This window comes from Carassius gibelio, chromosome B5 (assembly GCF_023724105.1).
Source record: "Carassius gibelio isolate Cgi1373 ecotype wild population from Czech Republic chromosome B5, carGib1.2-hapl.c, whole genome shotgun sequence".
NCBI lineage: Eukaryota > Metazoa > Chordata > Actinopteri > Cypriniformes > Cyprinidae > Carassius > Carassius gibelio.
The window spans coordinates 20,165,424-20,190,403 of record NC_068400.1 but is presented as its reverse complement, the minus strand read 5'-3'; the positions used below and the strand labels follow the sequence as shown (position 1 = coordinate 20,190,403).

General features: G+C 35.6%; 1 protein-coding gene and 1 long non-coding RNA gene across 3 annotated transcripts; one reads left to right on the top strand and one right to left on the bottom strand.

Annotated features, from left to right (window-relative positions):
• Positions 1 to 398: 398 nt before the first annotated feature.
• On the bottom strand, positions 399 to 4,782 carry LOC127957105 (uncharacterized). Of its 2 annotated transcripts, none has more exons than XR_008153708.1 (4): positions 4,438 to 4,782; positions 3,451 to 3,576; positions 3,240 to 3,359; positions 399 to 1,934 (listed from the first exon to the last, which is right to left on the bottom strand). It is a non-coding gene; the product is annotated as an uncharacterized LOC127957105 (long non-coding RNA). The 2 variants fall into 2 exon arrangements; XR_008153709.1 differs by lacking the exon at positions 4,438 to 4,782 and adding an exon at positions 4,199 to 4,374.
• Positions 4,783 to 4,919: 137 nt separating this feature from the next.
• Positions 4,920 to 14,518, top strand: mks1 (MKS transition zone complex subunit 1). The gene is made up of 18 exons (XM_052555487.1): positions 4,920 to 5,186; positions 5,411 to 5,538; positions 5,621 to 5,673; positions 6,619 to 6,774; positions 7,313 to 7,410; positions 7,544 to 7,672; positions 7,999 to 8,103; positions 8,200 to 8,308; positions 9,546 to 9,602; positions 9,686 to 9,728; positions 9,987 to 10,049; positions 10,376 to 10,446; positions 10,526 to 10,595; positions 10,696 to 10,803; positions 11,931 to 12,064; positions 12,159 to 12,241; positions 12,329 to 12,426; positions 12,658 to 14,518. Exons 1-18 carry the CDS (start codon positions 5,110 to 5,112, stop codon positions 12,759 to 12,761), a joined length of 1,686 nt encoding a protein of 561 aa, XP_052411447.1. The 5' UTR covers positions 4,920 to 5,109; the 3' UTR covers positions 12,762 to 14,518.
• Positions 14,519 to 24,980: the final 10,462 nt, after the last annotated feature.

Below are 24,980 nucleotides of genomic sequence, written 5' to 3'. Positions count from 1 at the left end.
TTCTCAATTAACCAATCAATCCAGTTTATTTCTATTTAATTTCTATAAAATTAAAAAACAACATACATTGATCATAGTTCCATACATAACTACATATTATTTTACCACTACTAATGTAGTGTAACACTATTTTGAACATACCAATGATCAATACTACTAATGACTAGTAATAATGGAGCTTATACATATATGTGCGTGTGTGTGTGTCATATTTTTATGTATCTGATTCTTATTTATTTAATATTTATTTTAATTAATGTTTTTATTTTTATTGAAGTTTAATTAACTGTAATAACCCTGGTCTTACAAACACTCAAATGTAGACTATGAGATGACCTCAAAAGCCTTAGTTCTCCTCCAATGAGGTCTCAAAGCAATGAAATCAGTATCAAAATAAATGTAGCAATCTAATTTTAATCAAATTGAAAAAAAATATATAATAATAATAATAATCCACATATCTGTCCATTTAACAATTGGAAGGATTAACAAATTGTCAGTTTTGTGAGACACATCAGAGGATAGCTGTTCCTGTCACAAAGACCTTCAGATCAGTCTTCCCTGTAAAAACAATAGAGTGCTTCATTACATTCAATCTCATCTCAGATCTCCCTCTCCCCTGCAGCTATGGGTGAAATTAAAGTGAGCTCTAACTGTCTATAGTATTAGCAGCTTAATCGTCCTGTCCTGCCCCCCGCAGGCTTGCCAATCGTGCACGTTTTAGTTTAATTGTAAACCATCTTGGTCCATAACCTGCAGTCAGCATCTCGCTTTGAAGCGTGAAGGGAAATGGAGGTGTGAGATATCCATTCAGTGAACTTCACGTAAACGCTGTTAGATGTTACTGGTCTAGCACCAGCATCCATGTGTCAATCCCTCATCTTGACTGTCACAGAAAAAAAATGTTCACATGCTAGCTATATACATATATGCAGTGCCACCTGCTGATTGGATGGAACTTGCTCTATTTCTGAAGTGTATATACATGTACAGGCTGTAGTGCACACTGAAAATGTAAACTTTTCAGGTCCCACTTTATATTAAATGGCCTTAACTACTATGTATTCACATTTAAAAGAATAATTTAGTACAGTGCACCTATTGTGTACATGTTTTTACATTGTACTTATATTTTTAAAAATACCTGAACATAATTACATCTGTAATTATTTATTTACATCTTAACCCACCCTTAAACCTACCCATACCACTAAACCTGTCCCTAACCTTACCCATATCCCACCTCAATAGCGGCAATTATGCATGCAATATGAATACAATAAGTACATTGTACTTATTATTTGATGCTATTGCACAATAGTTGAGGCCACTTAATTTAAAGTGGGACACATTTTTACCATACACATGAAATACAGTACCTGGATGACCTACATTTAAGCAATACACTGTGAAAATACTGCATCCCACAACACACAGCCATGTTAGCCTACAGTTCTATGTGTGTTGTTGTACTGTTTAATCCATGCTGCTTCAAATACTGTTAATTATTATTGAGTTTTAAGTAATATAATTATCATCAATAAAATTAGCATTACTTTTAATTAATCCGCATGTAGCAATTGTGTACAGTAATAAAGCACATGAACTAACTTCCTTCATGAAGAGAATAAATAATTACACCTCTGTTTCTAAAAGCATGTTTCCCCCCAGTGACCCTGTGTAGCGAAGGTCTTGTCTTAAACAAGGTGGTCATAGTCAGTAACTGGTCCAGAATGCATCTACAGCCTCTCTTTATCTGATCAATGAGCCTCTCCAGACTCTCAGACTGTTAATTGATGAAGTAATCCAGTCATTAATCACTGTAGGGAGCTAATGAGAGACGTCTGAGTAAATAATGCTGCTGCCTTGTCGTTGTTGCCATCATCATCTTCTTCTTCCTGTGTGTGTGGACGGACGAGAGTGCAGCAGAATGCCTGGGAGAAGGAAAAAACCTCAATACATTAAAAGAAAATGACTGAACTACATTGAAATACATTATGAAATAACAATCAATATGTTTTATTGATCTATAGTCCTGAATCTCAATGAAATCTGGTTAACTATTTAAAATAAACCCTTTTTCTATATTATTTTTTAGGGGTTCAAGCACATAGTGCTGAAATCATATTGTAATTGTTAGAATGACCAAGGATCAGCAATCTCCTTGTAAAACATGATCAAGCAGACTATAAACCTTCAGTTGTCATTGAGATGTGATACTTGGAGGGATGGTATACACACCATCTACAACGTCACCGACTGGAGCGCTACAGAGGTCAAAACTACAAAATTGTTCACAACACCTAAACAGTTCATCGCAGACTCGTGTTTTATGTCGTAGAAACCTTGGATTACGTCAACCAAAGCACACGCTTCGGATTCGGCTGTCATGTTGGCAAAATTTTCAAGTATTCTGGATTTTTTGAAAAACTTACTTTTGTGAACTAGAACTATTCTCTGGAGAACGAATATCAATAATTATATTTAAAAAAAGCTGTACTTTCTAAACCTTCAAAAAGGGCAGGGCCGATTTTACTAAAATGGCAATACTCTAACTTTTGAACAGAATGAGAAATCTTCACCAAATTCACTTTACAATGTAAGATCTGAGGTCACATGAAAAACATTGTTGAGTTTGGCCACTTAGTGGGGCTATAAAAAACTAAAAATGGCCATAACTATGCAACCGCTTGTCCTATTAACATAAAAATCTATATGCACAATTTTGGTCCAAAATGCTATAAGACTCTTTATAACATTGTGTCTATAGGGACATTTGTCCTTATAGACACAATGAGTGATGAATCGCACAATAAGCGATGAATAAACACCTATAAGGTTAACAGAGGCCGATCTGAAAAAAAAAAAAAAAAAAACTCAGCGGGCCTGTTTGATTCACAACATCTAAAGCTCTGTGATAAATTTGAAAGAAATAGTTTTTATAAAAAAACTACATCATATCATCTACACATTCGATAACACTTGCCTCCTAGAAGTGAATAAAGTTATATGGCAGATTTCATTACAATGTCTGCAGACACATTGACTAAAAAAATAAACATTTACAAATGATTTTCATTTTTTTTTATACAAACTTTAAAAATGTAAATTCATGTTTTTCAAATGTAAAAAAAAAATTAAGAAATAATTTATGTTTTTCCTGAGCTGTGTTTAATTTTTAACAAATAAATTGTAAGGTTACCAGAAATTGAGAACAATATTTACTTATATTAACATACCTGTGGCTGCAGACACATTGAGAGATTCTACTCCAGGGCGCAGGTTCCTGCTCGGAGGGATAGTGAGCAGGACGTCACACATCTGACACAGCTCTGGAGAAAGACCATCACCCTCTCCACCTGATAGCACACACACAGACAGACCAGTGTAACGCAAAGAGAACACAACAATTATGAGTCTAAATATGTCTGAACACACACTTGCTCTTACCCATTAACAGTAGTGTAGGTCTGGACATCTTGAAATCTGAACATGGCATAACTGTGGATTCAGGACCGTGTTCCTCTAACCCAACAGTGGCCTACCAACTACTTGCCAACCTTCTTCCGCTTTCACCTATAATATCAAGAACAATGAGCTTTTAGCTATTAAACAATGGAAATCCTGATAGTTAACTTAATTATGAGATGTGTTTCTCAAAAGAACTAGGGAGACGGTCTAAAACCTCAACAGTTTTCTTAAACTGCCCTCTACAGGCTACAGATGGGATTTTCCTTTCACTAAGCTTTTATATTATGAAAAACTGTTTCATAACTCAATTAAGTAGCAAAAACACCAAATGAAGGATTTTCTATTTTGTTTTACTTTTTTTGACAACATTTCATAAATTCATTTTTCCTTAATTTCATCTTCATTTCTTTCTCTTTTCCCACTATAGTTTTTTTTTTCGTTTTGAGAAGTATGATGCTCTCCTTGCAAATATACATATATATATATATATATATATATATATATATATATATATATATATATATATATATATATATATATATATATTTATTTATATATATAGCTTTTGTTACCACGAAACATAATTTATGGGACTTCTTTCAGATTTTTTTGCCCCAAAATTAAACTTGCTTCTCTTAATAATTGTACTCATATTTATACCATTTTGTGCTTATTTGCAGTTATATATATAATTATTATTTATATAATTAGTGACACTAGTATTCACCTGATGGAATTCACTTCAATAACACTTGATCACGTATTCATCATTTTGTTTGGGCTCAATTGTTGATTTTGATGAGTTAGCATCGCTAATAAATAAAAATCGCCAGTAAATCAATCGCTATGGCAACCTGGACCAATTTGTAAAACCATGAGCTAAACCAAGTGACATTTGAGTTAACTGCCCTCTACTGGAAACTTAGTCTACGTTTACACTGGCACCAAAAATCTGTTTTTACTCACATGTGACACAGATCGTAAACATAACAATCTGCACAAGATCCGATTTTTTGCATCCGTTCTGAGTCACTTCCATATGAGGTTTTAAATCAGATAAACGTCCGATATCTGAACATCGGACCTACGTCTAAACATGTAAATCCCACTGAAATTCCAAACGAGGTGAAGTTTTGTAAAGCAGTTTTGGGCACTTGTCAACTGGACATGATTTAAAAAGAACCGACCTCAGCCACATCCAATACACTATATTCATTTTTCAACAACAAACAAAACCACGTGGAACAGCTTTCAGTTCACTAGCAGTGGTCAAATGTGAACGTGAAGCCCAGACTGTTTACTATCACTTCTGCTCCCAGATCAGAGTTATAAGCCCCGTTTTGTGTAACTACTGAATCAAAAAGCAGTGCTAGCTGGTTTGAGAACAGGGTATTTATATCCGCACCGAGCATGCGCATGAGTGACTTCCGGCTGCTTCCGGTAACGTTAGTGTGTTACTATGCAACGAGACGCTCTGGTGTGTTGTATTAACTTCCTACCGGAGGATTGCATTAAGGAACTTAAATCAGTCAAAGCTGCTTATGCTTGCTCATGCTTGCTGTGCGTTTTTAATAGTCAACCGATGCAAATGATACACTGAACCTACAGACTTCTATCTTTTGAGGCCGAGTGTCAGACATGGCCGAGGGTTGGTGCACTGACACCGGTGAATCGGTTTACCGTTCCCGGGATGCAGTTAAAAACTTACGAATACGGTAAGTGACGTCGCCTGAGTGTACTTGACATCTATAATAATAGTTAACGTACTATTAAGTGTACCAAACGTCTTTACCATATCAAATACCATGGTATTCTTAAAAACAACAAATCCGTGCACCACTCTATATACTGTACATGACACTTTAAGTCACTAAATATGATAAACAAAACAACATGTATTACATATGATACTAGTGTTACTGTTTTGTTTCTGTTTTAGAGTGCGCATACAGCGTGTGACCTCCACAGCTGCTCTGTCTCAACATCTCCATCAGCAAGTGCTTTCTCAGCAGGAGAGAGGAGTTATAGAGCTGGACACCTTCAGCTCTCAGACACAAGCAGCTTCCAGTACGTGAAGGATACTGATATAAAGCTGTCAATTCACTGGCATATGGTGGATAATCATTTTCTCTCTCTCTTTCTAACACAGCCACTGATGCGGAGGAACTGGTGGTTGGTTGGCAAGAGAAGTTCTTTAGTCAGGTAGGTCACTAGTGAGATCAAAGCTGTGTGTGCTACTTAACTGACCAGATTTCAAAGAAGGAAACTGGGGAGATTTACTATTTAAGTGGTCAATATTTCATTGAAATCTCACTTTGTATTATATTGTTATTATTATTATTATTTTTTTTTTTTGTAAAAATGGGGACAATGTAATGTTTTGTTTAATTGTTGTGGGTGTTTCCTGTGCTTTTATTAAAATTAATAATTATTATGTTAGTTTGATTGTTATGATTTTTGGACTGGTTGTAATACACCGTAAGTCACACTATAGTTATAGTAACCATTGTGAATAGCAAGCAGTGCAAGACTAACAAGGCTTTACCAAAACACATTATATAAGAACATATGATAAATAACTATTTTAAACATTTTCTAGGGTACCTAACACTTTAATTTCCTTTCATCACTTTTATAAACTATTCAAATGGTATTTTAGGTTTGTGCATGGAAATGACTATTACTATCCTTAATTAGGCTTGTTATTTTTCATTTTAGACTCATTTTGAACACAAAGTGTGTGTTTTCTGCAAATGTAATTGTTGCAGGTGTTAATGTTTAGCTGTTCTTTTTTTTTTTTTTTTTTGTCTCTTTTGGTCATCGATAATATTAGTGCTCCGCTCTCAACCAGGTCAAGTTCTTCTTAACTGAAGTAGCAGCGCATGACCAAGTGATCAATGTAGTTTGCAGCCGAATTTATTGGTGCAAATAATCACTACGTGATTGCTCTGATAACCAGCTGGCTATGTTAGTCAGGCTTTTTTGCATTGTATCTGTGAGCTGTTTCAAACATGCTCTAAAACTGGAACAGCTCCAATCAAGGGCAATACTACAAAAACTGGGAAATGAGCACATGTGGTCACCCTGTGCTAAATAGTCAGTTTTCTTAGTGTATCTGATGAGTTCTGCTTTGTCATTTACATGCAGTATGAAGTGGATCTTTACCAAACAGAGTCAAATTGTCAAACACCACTGGAGCGTCAGTATCACACAGAAATAATGGCAATGGAAAGATCCAGAAGAAGACAAAACCAGCGCATTTTCACCTACACAGACTTTGATCGCTTCTCCAAATGGGAAGAGGTCGGTTGACTCTACCGTTTTCTTTTTTAAACCTGACAGAAACATACCAAGGTCATATTTCATCACAAAATCAAAAAAATAAATAAATAAAAATACGACATTTTATTGCATAAAGAGAATCAAACATCATTTTAGGTCATCATTTGCTCACCTCTTTGTCATTCCAAACCTGTAAGAATGTATTACTTCTGCTGTACACACACACACAAAAATATATATTTTAAAGAAGGCTAATAACCAAACCGTTTCAGTTCCCAGTGACTTGAATTGAAATTGGAATAGGTTTCTCGCCAAAAGACAATTTGACAAATTAAGAATTGTCATGAAAACATCACAATACAGATTCTTCATATTTTGAAATTAGGTTTAATTTCCTTTAAGCTAATTAAATTTCTTATTTATTTGTGTAATAAATATTGAATTGTTTGGTGTTAGATATGACCCAGATATGGTTTCGACGGGTTTGGTGAGATTCACCAATGGATGTTTAGGCTGCATGAGTTTTTCCAGATTTCTGAAGTTGTGATTGTATCGACAGCAAGCTCAGAGTCTGCTGATCCCAGCTCAGCCTACACCAACCTTTTTAGCAGAACGCATGGCCAATGTTAGGCACAGGAGACAAGAGAGACGTCCTGTGTAAGTGCACCTAGAAGTATAGTATATAGTTGTCTTTGAAGTGCTTTTTTTTTTTGTAAAGCCTTTATCATATTTGAAAAGTTGAGGAGGTTTACCTTGTTTTCATTTTATTTATTTTTTAAACACATCTAAGAGAGTCTAATGTTCCCAAGTCCCGTTTAATCACATGGGAGCCTTCGGAGGAGTTCATAAAGAACAGTCACATCATCAACACACCAGTGCAGGCCATGTACATCATGGGAGATCTGGGGCCTTCAGGAAAGTAAGTGTGACAATACTCTTCTTTATCCACTTAAACATATCATACATTGTCTTATCATTTATATGACAGGAGGTCCATTGATAATGCATTTGAAGTTTTTTTTTTTTTTTTTTTATATCACCATTTTCTACTTTCTATCTTACCTATAAAATTAAACTGACATTTTTGTTGCTCCATCTTTAAAACTTCTAGGTAAATAATCTACAGAAATGTTACGAACACAGTTATTTCAAAAATACAAAGAAAAATACTTTACTTAAACTATTTTATATGATATGACCCATTTAAAGTAATGTGACATAACCAGACATGTGACTGTTTTACAGGTTGGGCTTGAAAGAGAATGAATATATATTATGCACCATAAAAGCAGACAGTAATGGAGTAATCACAATAAAACCTGATTTTAACAACAATAGAGGAGCCTACAGGCAAGACCTACCACTTCTGTCAACTTCTCTTGTGAATAATATTGGGATGAGTTCATTGTGATAACAGAAGGTGTATTTGACTGTCTTTCACACCAGACTGGAAACGCAGGGGGAGAAGAGGGAGGTGTGGAGGCTGTATCTGGAGAACGCCTCCTCACACATTCATGTGGAGGAGAACGAGAGGGAGCAGCACATGTACAGAGATGTATGTCCCTTTGTTCATGTCTAGGATTGGTGGTTTACTATCTCACTCACTCTCTGAGCAGCATCCTGACACAGAATCTCATAAGGGATGGATTAGAAACATTTGTGACCCTGGACCACAAACCCAGTCATAAGTAGCATGGGTATATTAGTAGCAATAGCGGAAAATACGTTGTATGGGTCAAGATGATTGATTTTTCTTTTATGCCAAAAATCATTAGGATATTAGATCATTTTCCATGAAGATATTTTCTAAGTTTCCTACCGTAATATCTTAAATATCTTAAAACTTAATTTTTGATCAGTATTATTTATTGCTAAGGACTTCATTTAGACAGCTTGAGAAGCGATTTTCTCAATATTTAGATTGTTTTTTTTTTTTGCACCCTCAGATTCCAGATACTTAAATAGTTGTATCTCGACCAAATATTGTCCTATCCTCAAATCTGGCTCTCGAGATCCACTTTCCTGCAGAGTTTAGCTCAAACCCTAATCAAACACACCTGAGTTTGCTAATCAGTGTCTTCAGGATCATTAGAAAATCACAGGTAGGTGAGTTTGATCAGGGTTGGAGCTAAACTCTGCAGGAAAGTGGATCCCGCGAACCAGATTTGAGGATCACTGTCCTATCCCAACAAACCATCAATCAATGGAAAGCTTATTTATTCAGCTTTCAGATGATGCATAAATCTCAATTAATAAAACTAATAATAATTCGGTATATGGTTGTATATTTTTGGGTTATTATTTTGGTATGCATTTATTCACGCTACACAAATAGCAATCACTTGCTGTTATTTAACAAAGTATATCACAGTTTTTTAAAAAAATATTTAACTGTTTTCTATTGATACTTTGCAGCTCTGAATATATTAATTTAGTATAAAACTATGTTGGCGCCTGTAGCCTTGCTCTTGTGGGCAGTGTGCCGACATACAGCACTGTTGCGCCAAGGGCGTCCCGAGTTCAAATCACAATTCGATTACCTTTTCTGATCTATCCTATCATATTAAAGGCAAAATGGAAAAAATTACTATATGTGCAAAGGATATACATGATATTTTATGTCATGGACAAACAAGGTGTTTTTTTTTAGGATGAAAAAATAAGCTAAACTGCACGGACCATTTCCCCAGAGAACTTTGGAATTCTTTGGCTGACCCGAGGCTTACTTGTGGATTGCTGACCCTTTTCAGGTGGACTCATCATTCTCACACATTTTTTTTATTTTTTTTTAGCTGTACACACGTCACAAAGATTACCTCAACAGCCTGGTTGGCCAAGACTTTGAAATGGTAAGAATTGCAATTCTTATCCAGACTTATGGTGTCATACATATGGTGACATTTTCATTCTGATTGTCCAACACTTCGTTTAGCCACCTCCAGGGATCCTTCGCCTGATTGTAAATGGAGAGATTGGTGAGTATTAACCGTTATCCTGTATCATAAAGATTAGCCTAGATTTACTGTGGGCAAAGCAGTATAACATCAGTAAATTAAATGCATGCTTGAATTGCAGTGTTTGCAATATATATATATATATATATATATATATATATATATATATATATATATATATATATATATATATATATATATATATATATTTTAATTTTAGCAAAAGCTTGGTCTCAGAAGTTACTGCTCACAATATAATGTAAAATTTCTTACTTTCAGTTTCTGCTCAGGGTTATGAGTATGACAATCTTTATGTCCATTTCTTCCTGGATTTACCAAATAGTAAGTCATCCTATTCTCAACCACATACACTGGAAAAAAATATTTCAACAGTTAAGTCTCATTTATATGCACGGCATTGCATTTGATTTCCAAAATCAAACGAAGTGGTATTCATTTTACAGAAAGATTTTAAAGAAAGCACAAGTACACCTTTTCAGCAAAAAATGCTCATTTTTAAATAGTAATGTTTTAAATGAAGGCAAAGGTAAACATTCTGGTTTTTAAACTAATGAAATGACATTCGGACATTTTAAGCGTGAATTAAGTGGCCAGACATTAGTCATTGTATTTTATGTCAGTAATTGATGTTGTTTCATGTTTTTTAGATTGGTCCAGTGTTCCCTTTCACTGTCTGTCCGGTGTGACTCAGACATGTCGCACACACAGTGTGGAAAAGGTAAGATGTCATTTTAATAAACCCCATCAACCGGCTCTGTGTTCATGGAAATGTGGTAAACATGTTCTTTGTTTTATAGGAGGATGTTGCCTTCTTCTCCTATCCATTCAGCTTTGAGACCTTCTTCCACAAGGAAGATGAGTCTGATGGTGAGATCTTTGATTGCCTCAGAATATAAGAAAAATACATTACACAGACAACGTCCCGAAGATATGAAAATAAATGATGAAATGCTGATCATCTGTGCAGGGTCAATGCCCCAGTGGCCAGTTCTGTATTTCAAAGTTCTCTCGTTGGATTTCTGGCAGCGCTACAGAACTGAAGGCTACGGCTTCCTGGTCATTCCCTCAATGCCGGGTAGGAAAGTCTTTTGTTCTGAAATATCGCAAATTATAATGTAGTGACATTCATGTCAGATGTTCTCCTGAAACTCTTCTTTTTAATGCTACATAACCAATTCACAAATCATTCATTTTGTTTAGTAAAATTGTGATGTGGGTGGCATTGGCACCATAAACATGTGACAGGTTTTTTAGATAATTTCCTATTTAAATCATAAATATCAACCATAAACTTTTCCACAAACATTCCTTTAAATGCAAATGTAATTTCCTCAACACCAAGTAGGACAAACAATAAAATGATTGTATATCCCAATTTGTAAATAGCTATTTTTAGAGTAAAATTTTGATATGGGTGAAGAAAATCAGTACTTTTTAGTGCTGTCATATGATTAATCATGATTAATCACATCCAAAATAATAGTTTTATTTATATGTATGTTTACTGAGTTTTTTTATTATGTATATATAATTACACACACACACTGTATATATTTTGAAAATATTTACATGTATATACATGTATATATTTATATATAAATGTTTAATATATTTCTTAAATATATACAAGCATTCGTTTGTATTTATATATACATAATAAATATAAACCGAACATATATATTATATAAACAAACTTTTATTTTGGATGCGATTAATCATGATTAATCATTTGACAGCACTAATACTTTTATTTAGCAAGGATGTGTTAAATTAATTAAAAGAAACAGTAAAGACATGTTACAAATCATTTCTAAATGGAATGTTTCTTGAGCACCAAATCAGGATATTAGAATGATTTCTGAAGGTTATATGACAGTGAAGCCTGGAGTAATGGCTGCTGAAAATTCAGCTATAAATACATTTTTATTATTTATTATAACTCTAAACATTTTGGAGTAATGGTGTAATTGCTGCTAAAATATTCAAATAGAAAACTCATTAAATTGTAATAATATTTTTATTTTTTTTTCGATCAAATAAATGCAGCCTGGGTGATCCACTTTATTAATCACAATGATGTACTTTTGTCACATGTCATTCCAATTCAAGATTTTAAACCAAGGACATCGTTTATTTAATGAACTGTAGCAAATTTTGTACAAGTACGTTCTAGTACGTACATTTGTGACTTCATGTTTTTAGGGTATCACAGGATGACTTGCCACACTTGGAGACCCCTCCAGTCCGGCACGGTGGCTGAACTGAGACGCTTCTTCATCGGCGGAGCACCTGAACTCGAGGACATCAGTTATGTCCGAGTGCCTGGCACTTTCAAGGTGACTCTTTATACATTTCCTGCTGGAAAGATTTGCACTAGCATGTCCAGTAATTCAATTTAACAGTTTAATGTTCTCTTGCTTCTATTTTTAGGGAGAGCGGTTGAGTCGCTTTGGCTTTCGCACTCAAACCACTGGAAGTGTGACCTTTACTCTTAATTGTATCCAGCATGCCAGGTTGGCCAACACAATCTCAGCATTTTGTCATTGCAACAGTACTATTTTGCCCCTTTAAGACCATAAAAGCTTTTTTATTTTATTCAGGGCTTTTATTGATGCCATCACCCTGAAGAAAAGAAGGCAGACTGTTCTGGATCAGCTGGGCGGACACAGTCAGCAGGGCTCTGTCTATAATGTTCTGGGTAAGACAAGACTAAATAGCTTTAGGACCTTATAACTATTAATAAGTGCCACTTGCCAAGGTCATTGTTCACATTTAGAGTTAGAGGTTCCAAATATATATATATATATATATATATATATATAAAAAAAAAACTTTTTCAAGTTGCTATTGACCTCAGTACAGACAAACAATATATCATATTTTACAGGATGTATGTACTTTCTGATTTGGTGTGTGTTTATGATTTCAGAAGCATTTCAAAGGGCACGTAAGCGAATGCAGGAGGCAAGAGACACTTTACCCAGAGACCTCATCAACACCTCTGCACAATTAAACTCAGAGTCTTCTGCATAGCAACATTACACATGGAACATGTATAATAATACTGGTTATGTGTATAGTACATTTTTGTATAGTTTGAAATGTATAGTTTTTTTTTTCCAGTTGTGTTTTATGTATTACTTGTATTATGTATGTACATTCTACCTATTTCTTTTGCTTTTTGCAAATGCACTTAATGAAAACATTATTATTGTAAAAACTAAACCGGATTGCTTTGGTAACTTATCGAGATTAAGGAATTTCAAAGAGAGTTTAGCCCAAATTCACAGTCCCATAAAAGTGCAGATTGGAGTGGAAAGTTCAGTGGGTGATCTACTGATAATGTGCAAATGAAAGAACGCAGACTCATTTCCATAATGACCAGAGCAAATTAGAAACAATCACAGCCATGTCAAGCTCAAAATGGGTTAAGACACTTGTTTAGGCATTAAATAATAGTGCAAATAATAGTAAATGAACTACCACAAACCCTTGTAAATCACATTGCATGATTTATTTAAATACTCTCCTCCCATGAATTTTCCTAATTAATTAATCAATTCTGACAGTAGTTTTTTAATGTCAAAAGAGGGATTGCATTTGGTTAAATCTGAGCATAATGTTTGCATAATGTTTGACTTATAGATGTGTTTGTGCTATTATTTCACACAGCGAGGTTTATTATATTTCAATTATTTCAGACTTTATAGTTATACTTTTAAGGAAGGTAAGGAAGAAACATTTGGATATTTTTAGTTTTGTGGCTACATATTTGTGGGTCGTTTATATGCGATAAACTACAACTGTGGGTCGTTGAACTTGGTAACTGGAACTGAATTTATGCTGTAGATCCACTCAAATGACTTTCCAAGAGTTGGTTAAAAGTACTTGCACAAAAGTCTAATGCAGACAGTGAGACATGCCAAGCACATAAATAAACAGCAGAGGGCACCATCTTATCTATAAACAAGCCACCCGTGTCATAAAAACATGGAAGGGCAGTCATATGATTCATGGGAATTGTTACAGTTACTTAGTTCTCTACAGATTCCTTCTCTGCAGTTTGTGTTGTCAAAAGACATGCATGATCACATGGTCTTCATCTGATTTGGATGGATATAGTGAGAACATAATGTCAGCTATCAGCACTCCTGTGTTCACAGCCCTTGAGGCAGGCAGTCGGATTAAAACACAGCCCACTGTCCCCCAGACCACCTGTCCATGTGTAAAGTGAAACCAAATGCACAGACTCTTTGGGTATCATGCTGCTGTGTGAAGTGTTCTCCATTTTCATTCTTAAAAATACATTTCTTAAATGGTTCTTTGTCAGGGTGTACAGTTCCATGAAGAATCTTTAAAATCCATGGAACTTTCCCACCACATATAAGTTCTTTGTAGTAGAAAAGTGTTCTTAGGATAGAAAAAGTTTTTAACACTAAAACGTTAAATAGCCATTTCTGTTTATCCTGGCACTTTTATTTTCAAGAGTATATTACTGGGTCTAAAGAAGGGTTGGCAATGTCAGAACTGGTCAATTCAGTCCTGGTGCCTATATAACAGCTGCTTCTGTCAGAATGCATCCTGCTATGATTGCACGTCACTGAGACACAAAGTCAAGAGATTGCACCGACACCAAGAAACGGAAGCTTCATTAGTTCGAGGAACTTTTTAGCTTTTTTTCGGCCTAAAATGACTGATTGTGCTGCTGCTTTTTTCAAATTTGCAGTGATATTTGCTGAATTTCCTTGTTGTTTTGCAGTGAAAATATACCACAGACAACATTCTTCTAACACTTTTATGACTTTTTCTGACTTCATGAACCACGTTTAAGGACACCAGCAGTAGTGCCATTAAGTTCAACAGAAGGTGGCACCAGCACCTGACAGTAAAGCACTCACCAACTCATACATGTACATCTTGGAGAAGTCTATTTGATGTCTGCACATATGCAAGATGTATTTTTAAGAGTGTTGAGATGTATTTTTTCATCTGTAGTACGTCTCTAAGATGTTTCCTGTCATATGTCAATTAGACATTTATTAGAATGCATGTAAAACTGCTTCTGAGATGTTTATGAGAGTACACAGCAGATGAATCCCAGATCTTTAAAAAACTTCTTACAGATGTAATGAATATACAGTATATCATCTGATAAAATGTACTTTTATTACTGTCATTCATAATGTCTAAATATAATTTAATTAATACACACACACATATATATAGTACTTCTATATATAGTGGCTTTCCTACATTATGAAACTTTTAGTTTTAACATGGGGGAAACCTATGAAGGATGAACAAATATTGTAATACTATTGTAATACCAAATTCGGTAATACTTAATGCTTTGAAGTGCTGGGAAAAGTTATGTGAAGCATTTAAAAACACTCCAACACATTAGACCATTTCTGACACAAGCTGTTCCTCTAGTTTTACTATGGTAAATCATTTGGCAATTACGAAAATTGACGAGTTTTTGTGTAAATTGCAGAGTTTGTTTGTTTTTGCGATAAATTCTGTGATCGCAAAATCCTGGAGATACTGAAAAGAAGTCAGAATTGTGAGTTTGACTCAATTCTGTAATTAAAAAAGTCTGAACTGAGAGATAAAAAGTCACAATTACCTTTTTTATTTTTTTTTATTCCGTTTACTAGTTACTTACACTCAAATCATTCCAGACTAATGTTGTTGTTCATTGGTTTTTGTTTGTCTTGTTACTGATGATAAATTGGTCACAGCACACTAAGTGAACACAACTTAAATGTGAGAGTTGTGAGCAGTTAGGAATATTTTCAGTTTTGGTCTTTTCCTCAAAACAAAATGATTACATTACTTAAAATAACAGCACATGTGTATGTTTTAATACATTTTAAGTTAATTTTGGACCTTGACAGCCCTGTCACAATTCACAAGAGCAGCCTAAACATCTGCTTTTTGTGTTCATGACAACATGGTGTGCAAGTATTATTTTCCCCATGTAATTGAAGTCAATGGTCACCAAGACAGTTTGGTTAGTTCTTCAAAAAAAGTGAAGTGACATATAGCCAAGTATGGTGACCCATACTCAGAATTTGTGCTCTATAATTCACCCATCCAAAGTGCACACACACAGCAGTGCACACACAGAGCAGTGTACACACACAGCAGTGGGCAGCCATTTATGCTGCAGCCCCCAGGGAACAGGTGGGGCTTCAGTGCCTTGCTCAAGGGCACCTCAGTCATGGTATTGCCGGCCCAAGACTCAAACCCACAACCTTTTGGTTAGGGATCAAACTCTCTAACCACTAAGCCATGATTTCTCCAAAGAACAAAGAAAAAATAAAAATATTTACATTTTTTGTGATTCACAGTAGGATGAAATTAATACAGGTTTGGAACCACATAAGTGTGAGTCAGTGATAACAGAATCTTCAGTTTTGGGTGAACAAATCCTTTAAAATTATCTTGTTTGATTGTCGGTTGAAATATTTAGTGTCCGAGAAGTAATTAAATTTTAAATAGTTTTGAATAGCTGGGTTTTAAAATTCACCAAACTAATGGTAAATGTGACCATATCTTGACAATGGCAACTACTCACAGCATGTTTTTTTTTTTTTTTTTTTTTTTTCAACTTCTATGTTGTGTCATTTATATATGACAGAATTATTTATATATGACAGGATTAAAAAAACTAAAAAAGAAAGAATATTATTATAATAGCAAACAATGCAAAGCAGATGAGATGGAATTCCTGGTGGCTGGCATTGAGGCGTCATGCCTGGCACAGCATGACCTCATCCTGTCATCACAGTGACATCTATTAGCATATGACTCATTCATCCTCCTGCGTCTTCTTTAGCTTGTCAGCTATGCCAGGCATCTTCATTAGAGAGGCCCGCTGCTGTCTGCTGATTACCAGCTGACCTCGAGTCCCATCTCTGTTCCTGCTCTCCAGTGATCAGTCACCGGAATGGAAGTTATGGCCATGCTCTGTCCATAGGGATGACCTGGTATCTCACACCAGTGAAAAGGGAAGTCACACGAAAGCACGAGATGCAAGGTACCACGAGTCCCTAAGCTTTTTCCTTTAAAGACAAAGTATATAATTTCTGCAACAATAGAAAGAGAACATTTTTTACAACACATTTTTTTTCATGCCTGATAATAACTACTGATTTCATTAAGATAGACATGAAAAACTATTGTAATTTATTGTATTTTATTGTATAATCTATTGTATTGTATAATGTTTATTAGATGAGCACATTTTAAAACACAGACAGTTTTGTGTGTATCAAAAGAATTTTATTGCTATTTATTTTAATCTTGTGAATCATAATTTGTTCTCTTTATTATATACTGCATGGTACTGAAAGATTTGACACTATGTGTCTTACCTCTGCACAGTCTTTATCCTATAGAGAGGCACTATACACTCACTTTAGGTACACATGTTCAATTGCTTGGTAACACTAATTGCTAATCAGCCAATCACATGGCAGCAACTCAATGCATTTAGGCATCTAGATGTGGTGAAGATGACTTGCTGAAGTTCAAACTGAGCATCAGAATGAGGAAGAAAGGGGATTTAAGTGACTTTGAACATGGAATTGTTGTTGGTGCTCAATGGGCTGGTCTGATTATTTCAACTGCTGATCTACTGGGATTTTCACACACAACCATCTCTAGGGTTTACAGAGAATGGTCCGAAAAAGAGAAAATATCCAGAGAGCAGCAGTTGTGTGAATTTCTTGTTGATGCCAGAGGACAGAAGAGAATGGGCAGACTGGTTAAAGATGATATAAAGACAACAGTAACTCAAATATCCACTCGTTACAACCAAGAATACCGTCTCTGAATGCACAACACATTAAAATCTGAAGCAGATGGGCTACAGCAGCAGAAGACCACACAGGGTGCCACTCCTGTCAGTTAAGAACAGGAAACAGAGGCTACAATTTGCACAGGCTCACCAAAATTGGACAATAGAAGATTGGAAAACCGTTGCCTGGTCTGATGAGTCTCGATATCTGCTGCGACATTCAGATGGTAGGGTCAGAATTTGGCTTAAACCACATGAAAACATGGATCCATCCTTCCTGTCTCAACAGTTCAGGCTGGTGATGGTGGTGTAATGGTGTGGGGAATATTTTCTTGGCACACTTTGGGCCCCTTAGTATTGAGCACTGTTTGTTGCTGACCGTGTCCATCCCTTTATGACTACAGTGTACCCATCTTCTGAAGGCTACTTCCAGCAGGGTATTGCATCATGTCACAAAGCTTAAATCATCTCAGACTGGTTTCTTGAACATGACAATGAGCTCACTTTACTGAAATGGCCTCCACAGTCACCAGATCTTGATCTAATAGTGCAGATTTGGGATGTAGTGGAACTGGAGATTTGCATCATTGATCATACTGCAGTCAACAAATCTGCAACAACTGCGTGATGCTTTCATGTCAATATGGACCAAAATCTCTGAGGAATGTTTCCAACACCTTGTTGAATCAATGACACGAAGAATTGAGACAGTTCTGAAGGCAGTGGCCAGTGAGTGTATACTTGAGTGTATACAAAAAGACAACATTTTGTCTTTATTATTTTGTTTAGGAGCTTTTGGGGATTTTATTATTTTGTACAATGTCTTTTGTCCTTTTTGCTTTATTGTTTGTTGATTTATATTGGGGAATACAGTGTCATTGTTTGATTTGTTATCAGAGATTTTGTGTCTTCATATGTGTTATTTGCTATGTTGTTTGTTGCTCAGGTGTATGTATTTAAATATATATATATATATAATTATTATTTTTATTTATTTTTTTGCCTGACAAAGGGTGAAAAGTGTTACATTTTATTAGTCCACTATTACCACTACTACTACTATAAAGTTTGAGTGTATTATTGCAGTGTGCTTTCCTTTTTTTCTCTCTCTCTCTTTTAATAGGTAACCGCACCGACACAATGGACTGATATTATTGAAAATACTTTTGGATAATTATTATTATTATTTTTTTTTTATTCATGCTAATAGAGAAAACATGTGTGTGCTAATCAGAATCCACATGACTTTAAAGTAGTGGTTCAGTGGTTTAGGCTTGATTGTGTTTATGGGGTGCAGTCTAACATGTGTTAATGCTTTGTTTAAAAAAAAATCTTAATATATTTTTCACATATGTGCCTTTTATTCCACACTGCTCTGTCCCTTCTCTGAGAAACAGGATGATCATTTCCATATTTTACGAAGACCCTGCCTAAGAATTGGGCGATGGGCTCTGATTTGGGTTAGCTAGCCCAGTATGTTGTGATTGGCTAAAGCATCTCTCCGGTTTAGTGCTCTGGTTGTATTGTGCTTCACTTATATTGTAAATAATGGCTTCATTAATCACTTATCAATTTGAGCCCAATTGAGAGGCAGAGGATATTATTGAAGAGGATGGTTCAGAAGCTGCAAGCACAGCTTTTAATGGTAGGACTATGTTTTTTGATGTTGTTTCCTAATACTTTTAGCTACAGTGTTCTCTGTAAATGCTACTGGTTATGTTAGCTTTTAATATAGTCTTATCCTGATTATATTTTGATTATATAAGCTTTTTATATTTTTTATGCTTAAACAGAAACATTACACTAACTAACGTTAAAAAAGTAAAATCGCAGTCTACCACCCCTTTAAAGAATTTAAGCATTTATACCAGCAGATTATACAAAAGTCCCACTAATAATATACAAAACATCTTTGTGCATTATCATGCAATATAGTTATTGTTATAGCTACTGAGTCTGGTGGGATCAGGCCTTTAAGAACTGCCATGTGGAGTGTTGCAAGGGTTTTAATTATTACTTAGATAAAATTACTTTCATAAAATTACCCACCCTCAAGTCTTTATGATATTCCATTCTCTAGATTTGGTTTGTGTCCCTTTTTTAATATAAATAAATTGATTTTTTTTTTTTATATCCATTTTATCACCTGCCTGGCATAAATTAATTTTGATCACTTAGAAAACTGTTTGCATACCTGTTCTCAACATGCAGATTTGATGTAATGTATCATTCATGCTTGTACCGAAATGAAAGTTCCGCTCACAATTTAATATGCAAAGTTAAGGGGTTCTTCGATCCTCAACCCTAAGTATGAGAAACAGTAAAGGATTGTTAGCTGTAGTGAGCCGAGATGGCCCCACCCCAAACTCACACAATGGCAGACAATATAAACATGTCTATATTAGACTATTATTGCTGGAAACATTTACTATGGTGGGAAAGAGCAGTAAAGTATTTACATTCACACTTGTAACAAAGCAAGCTGCTGATGAAAACTCATGCTGGTGGGTGGTTGTGTGGAGAGAGGAGGAGAAGAAGAGAAGTAGCGCAGCTCTGAAGGGTGAGAGCAGAGCTCACAGCTGTGAGCAACTGTTCTGCTCTTTATTTTTACACACTGGCTCTGGAGCCTCGCCGGTCCATTACAGCTGGGACATATCTCCGGAGAACAAGGACAACACAAAGGCATCCCAAATCAGTCTTTGCTCTATTTTGCTGTGGTAATTTAAAAGTTCTAGGCAGTTTTATTACTGTTTATGAAACTAAATAAAAACAACCACTTATTTTTAGCTTTTGATGCATGGTATATTATTGTAAACTTGAAACCTTTACAACCTGCCTCCATTGAACATGAAAATAGTTAGCACTAGCAGTAACCATTATTATTATGGTTAACTAAAACTTAAACTACTAAAAAACATTTCTGTTTATTAAAATAATATAAATATTATCTGAAAAAAAAATTAATGTATATATATATATATTTAAACCCTTTTAGGTATACTTTCGTTTAATATTTTCAGTTAGTTGCCAAGTAATTTTAACTTCTAGTTTTTATTAAGTTAAAAAAAAAATACTAAAACTACAAAAATTTAAGATAACAAAACAATAAATAATACAACAACTAAAAAAAAAAAACATATAAAAACAGCAAAAGCAATATTAACAACAAACGGTATTATTAAAACTTTCCAATAATAAGAATAAGAATAATAAAAGCTATATACGAATATTAATTAATAGATATTATTCAATTGTATTATTTATACTAAAACAAAACTTGCAGTGAGTAGCACTATGTTGGGAATTTTATAAATTGGTTAGTGCATTAACTTTGGCAGCCCTAAAAGTTTCTAAAACAAATTGGAAAAAAATATATAATTAAGAAAAAACAATGATGAAGTTAAAAATAACAAAAATGTACCTAAAATTAAAATTAAAAATAAAATGGAAATATCAACTAAATAAAAAATAATAATAATAAAATAAAAAACATTAACCCTAAATGTAGCATTATGCTTAAAAGTAGGATATGAGCTCTCTGGATAATAAAAAAAAAGATTGTTGTTAAAAAAAGATGTTTTAACCATCTTCATGAGCTGATGCATTCACTGTTGAAACAGAAAGTATGGGAGGGACATATCAAAGGAAATGTCTTCATTTTTTTAAAAATCAATAAACTTTTTAATTTGCAATCAATTGCCGATCCCTGCACATGATATGTGAGGGAAAACAGTACCAGACAGTGGCCATGAATTAATTAAACATGACCATGAATTAATATGTGTGAAAACAAATTCTTCAATTGTGGCCACAATAATTTTTTGCATGTCATGTGCTTCGCCTTCGCTCCATAAACAATTGAGTTTTGGATTAAAGGACAATATTTTTTTAATTATCATTATAATTTTAGCCATCAGAAACAGAACAGTAAAAGGATACAGGAAAGTGCGGGTATGCAGAGGGGAAGGACATTGGATTCAGACTTGGTCCTTGTTATCCAACAACTCATATTTTGTGAGCAACAGCATTACCTTCTGCACCACGTCTGTGATTTTAATGCTGTAACAGTGAACAGCTTTTCTTTTTCCCAGCATCCTGCAACTTCACACGCCGCCTCGCTCCAGCTATCAAAAAGGGGATAATCAAAAAGCAAATATTGATGTCTACAAGGAATGCATTCCTGTTTCCACAATCAGCTTTGCAAATAAACGTCTCTGGGTCAGTTACAGGGATCCATTAAGGAAAGTAAATACATGGATGAGACTGTGTTTTTGTGGCTGCATAGTTCAGATTAAACCTACTTTCAGTTACAGTACATCTGGTTCAGGCAAAGTTTGAGACAAACAGCTTCTGTATGTAGAGGGGATGTAGAGATCCATTCGGTTTCAGGTTTGACTCGAGGCACGGAAACCCACAGTAGAGTTTTCCAGAGGCGCTGAAGTGTGCTGGCATTCAAAGCCACAGCCGAGCCTGAGCCAGCTAAAAGTCAAGAACTCTCAAATGAATTCATACCACAGAAAGTACAATTCCCAGCCTCTTAAGAAAATGATTATTAATAATGCTAGAAGGCTGTTTATTAGCATTATTAACATTATTACATTTAATTTTTACCGTTATAAGTATTGTAATTAAAGTGATAGCATTGGTATTAAAGTGGAATTTATAAAAAAATACTATTAGTTACAATGATGTTGGTGTCTGTTTTGGTTTGTGAAACCCGCCCACTGCCAGTTTACACAATTGTATTTCAGCACACTGAGTTGCCAGTTGGCAGAAAAAGCTGAATATTTCGTTTTATTCATCTTCAAGTGTGCTCCTCCCTTTTGATCTCAACAATCTGGCAACCTGTGTGTGTGTCAAGTCTTAGGAGGAGGGGCCGGGTTTAAAAAACCCTATTCCATATTTTGAATTTGGGCTACCAAGTTCAACCACTCGGTGTCAATCCATCATACAGCACCTTTAACTTATTTGTCATGTTTTAAAATATGTTTAAATACACATTTGTAATGATGGCCTTACATTTTAATACATACATTTATTTATTTCATATGACTGTAAAGATGTGCAGACTCATGGAGGTAAGTGAACCACAGCAGTTTATTGAATACATTGAAAAAAACATAGGAGTAATGCAGATTCAGTGAAAATTCAGTGAAGAAGAAACTTCTAGCTTGAGTCCTTATAAGTGCAGACGGTGACTGGAGAGGACAACAGAAGTAGTGGAGGCCATAGAGGGAACACAGGTAAGTATTAGACAGGGATATTACAAAGAAGAAGATTGTTGGAGGGTCATAAGAGAAGATGCCGGAGATCCTTAGAGATTCATAGGAGAAGAGACTAGAGATAACAGGAGATCACTGGAGAATTGAATGAAAAGACTAGGATCCGGGCAAATGAGCCTGCATTCCAAATGAGGCCAGACATTGAATGAAAGGTGAGTGTGATCTTTATAGTGGAGTGAACTGGTGCCCTGATGAGCGAACAATGAAATGTGGGCATTGCACTCAAAAATGGATGAACATGAGTTTGGAGGAGTGAGACTTAGCAGAATAATTGATTGGACAAATCCTCCATTTGTCAGAAAGAAGTAAGTTGTTTTCCTAGTTTGAGAGAGAGAGAGATAGAGAAAGAGGGAAATTAAACATGTATATTATGAGTGAACATTGTCTATGACATGCATTTAGAAAACAAATAGGGTGAATTTTCTTTCCATGCTGACTTTTAATTTCATACTAGGCTTTAAAAGATTGAAATAGACCATACAAGTCCCACAATCTTCTTTTGAGACATTGAATGTCTTGGTCACCATCCAGTTACATTATATATAAAAGAGCAGCTTGGATATTCTGTCAAATAACTTAGGGAAAAAAAGAACAAATGAGGGGAAACAAATTATGACAAACTGTTTATTGTTGGATAAACTATTCCTTTAATATTATTATTATTATATATATGTCAGTCATTTTGGGCAAAACTGCATGCCTGTTATTCTCCAAGCCTCAAAGGGTATCTTTAATCCCTGCCTAGCAAGCAAGCAATTCTTTGCTCTGAATGACATATGACCCTCTGGGTGACTTAATCCTATTTTTGTCAATGTACGCTCACATATGGTGGCTTGTCACACAATACCAGAGGGCCATGTCTTATTCTCAGTGGTCAGGCGGTGAGAGAGAGTGTGTTTGTATGTCTGGCAATGTGTTGTCAAAAAGAGGATTAAAACACTGTGTAGACCGCCTGCCAAGTAAAGATCCTGTTTCCTTTATGCCTTTACATGCAACAATGGTGGAATGCTTTGGTCAAGCTCTTGCGACTTCTGTTCTGTGTAGCTGTCTGCTTTGTTGTAATTGTCCACAACATTTGTTTGAGATCTACTGCACAACTGCAATAAAATTACAGCATTTTGAAAGCGTCTTGGCCACGTATGTAACCCTCATTCCCAGAGGAAAAAACTGAGACATTACATCGACACTTGACATTATGGGGTCTTACTTGAGAGCCCAATCAACAATAATGATTATACTGGCAAGTTGAATTTGCATGGCAAGCCATTCCCCAAACATACAGGTATGGATGGCGGCATACATCCAATCATTCAGATTTGTGCTTGAGGAGCCAAGAATGGGTCCCAGCCAATCAGTGGTAGTTCAAGGTTGTGGCACAAGGGATATAATGGGGGTGATGGGGGTATTTGGCGAGTGGGGCGGGGCCGAGAGGCATGGGAACGAGGAGTGAGGCTAGGTGTAGTGATTGGAGATGAGCTACACCTGCACCCGACCGCCAGTATCGAGTCCCACATAGGAGATGGAAGGATATAAAACTGGAGCGACTATAGTGAAGGACGAGAGAGGACCAGGCCTGGGCCATTATTTTACGTTTTGGTTTTTATTTATGCGCACCAGTCGTCCGTGAGGGGCTGGTGCGCTGTGTTGTGTTTATTTTGAATATTAAAGTTTCATTTTGATTGTGCGCCCACAGCACTATAAACCTTGGTAGCTAGAGTTGAGCTTTACAGCTTAAAGGCTTTGGATGCAGATGCAAATGATTTCTCCAAGTGGTGGCGTTTTGCAGGCAAAGATGCACCCATACACCTAGGTTGTTGTCAGAGTTTTGCTATGCAGTGGCTTCATCCGATACTTGGAAGGGAAAATGGCACTCACCATGGGACGAGGAGGACGGACGGGGCATAAGGAGATGATATGCCCCGGTGATCCACAGTATAAACAGAGATTCTGGGCTAGCCGTCTTTGCCGTTCAGTCGTCCTGAGTCGAGTGGAATCTACTTGCAATTGTTCGTGGGCTGGATCTGGGGAGCTGATGGTCTCTGGACGGCAGAGGGGTGAGTTGGCATATGACTGGCCCTGGTGCTCTTTGAGGCACGACTGCATATGAGTGGCGAAGCGGATGGATAGTTGAATGAAGCATTCGAGCCTGATGTCCTTGTATGCAGC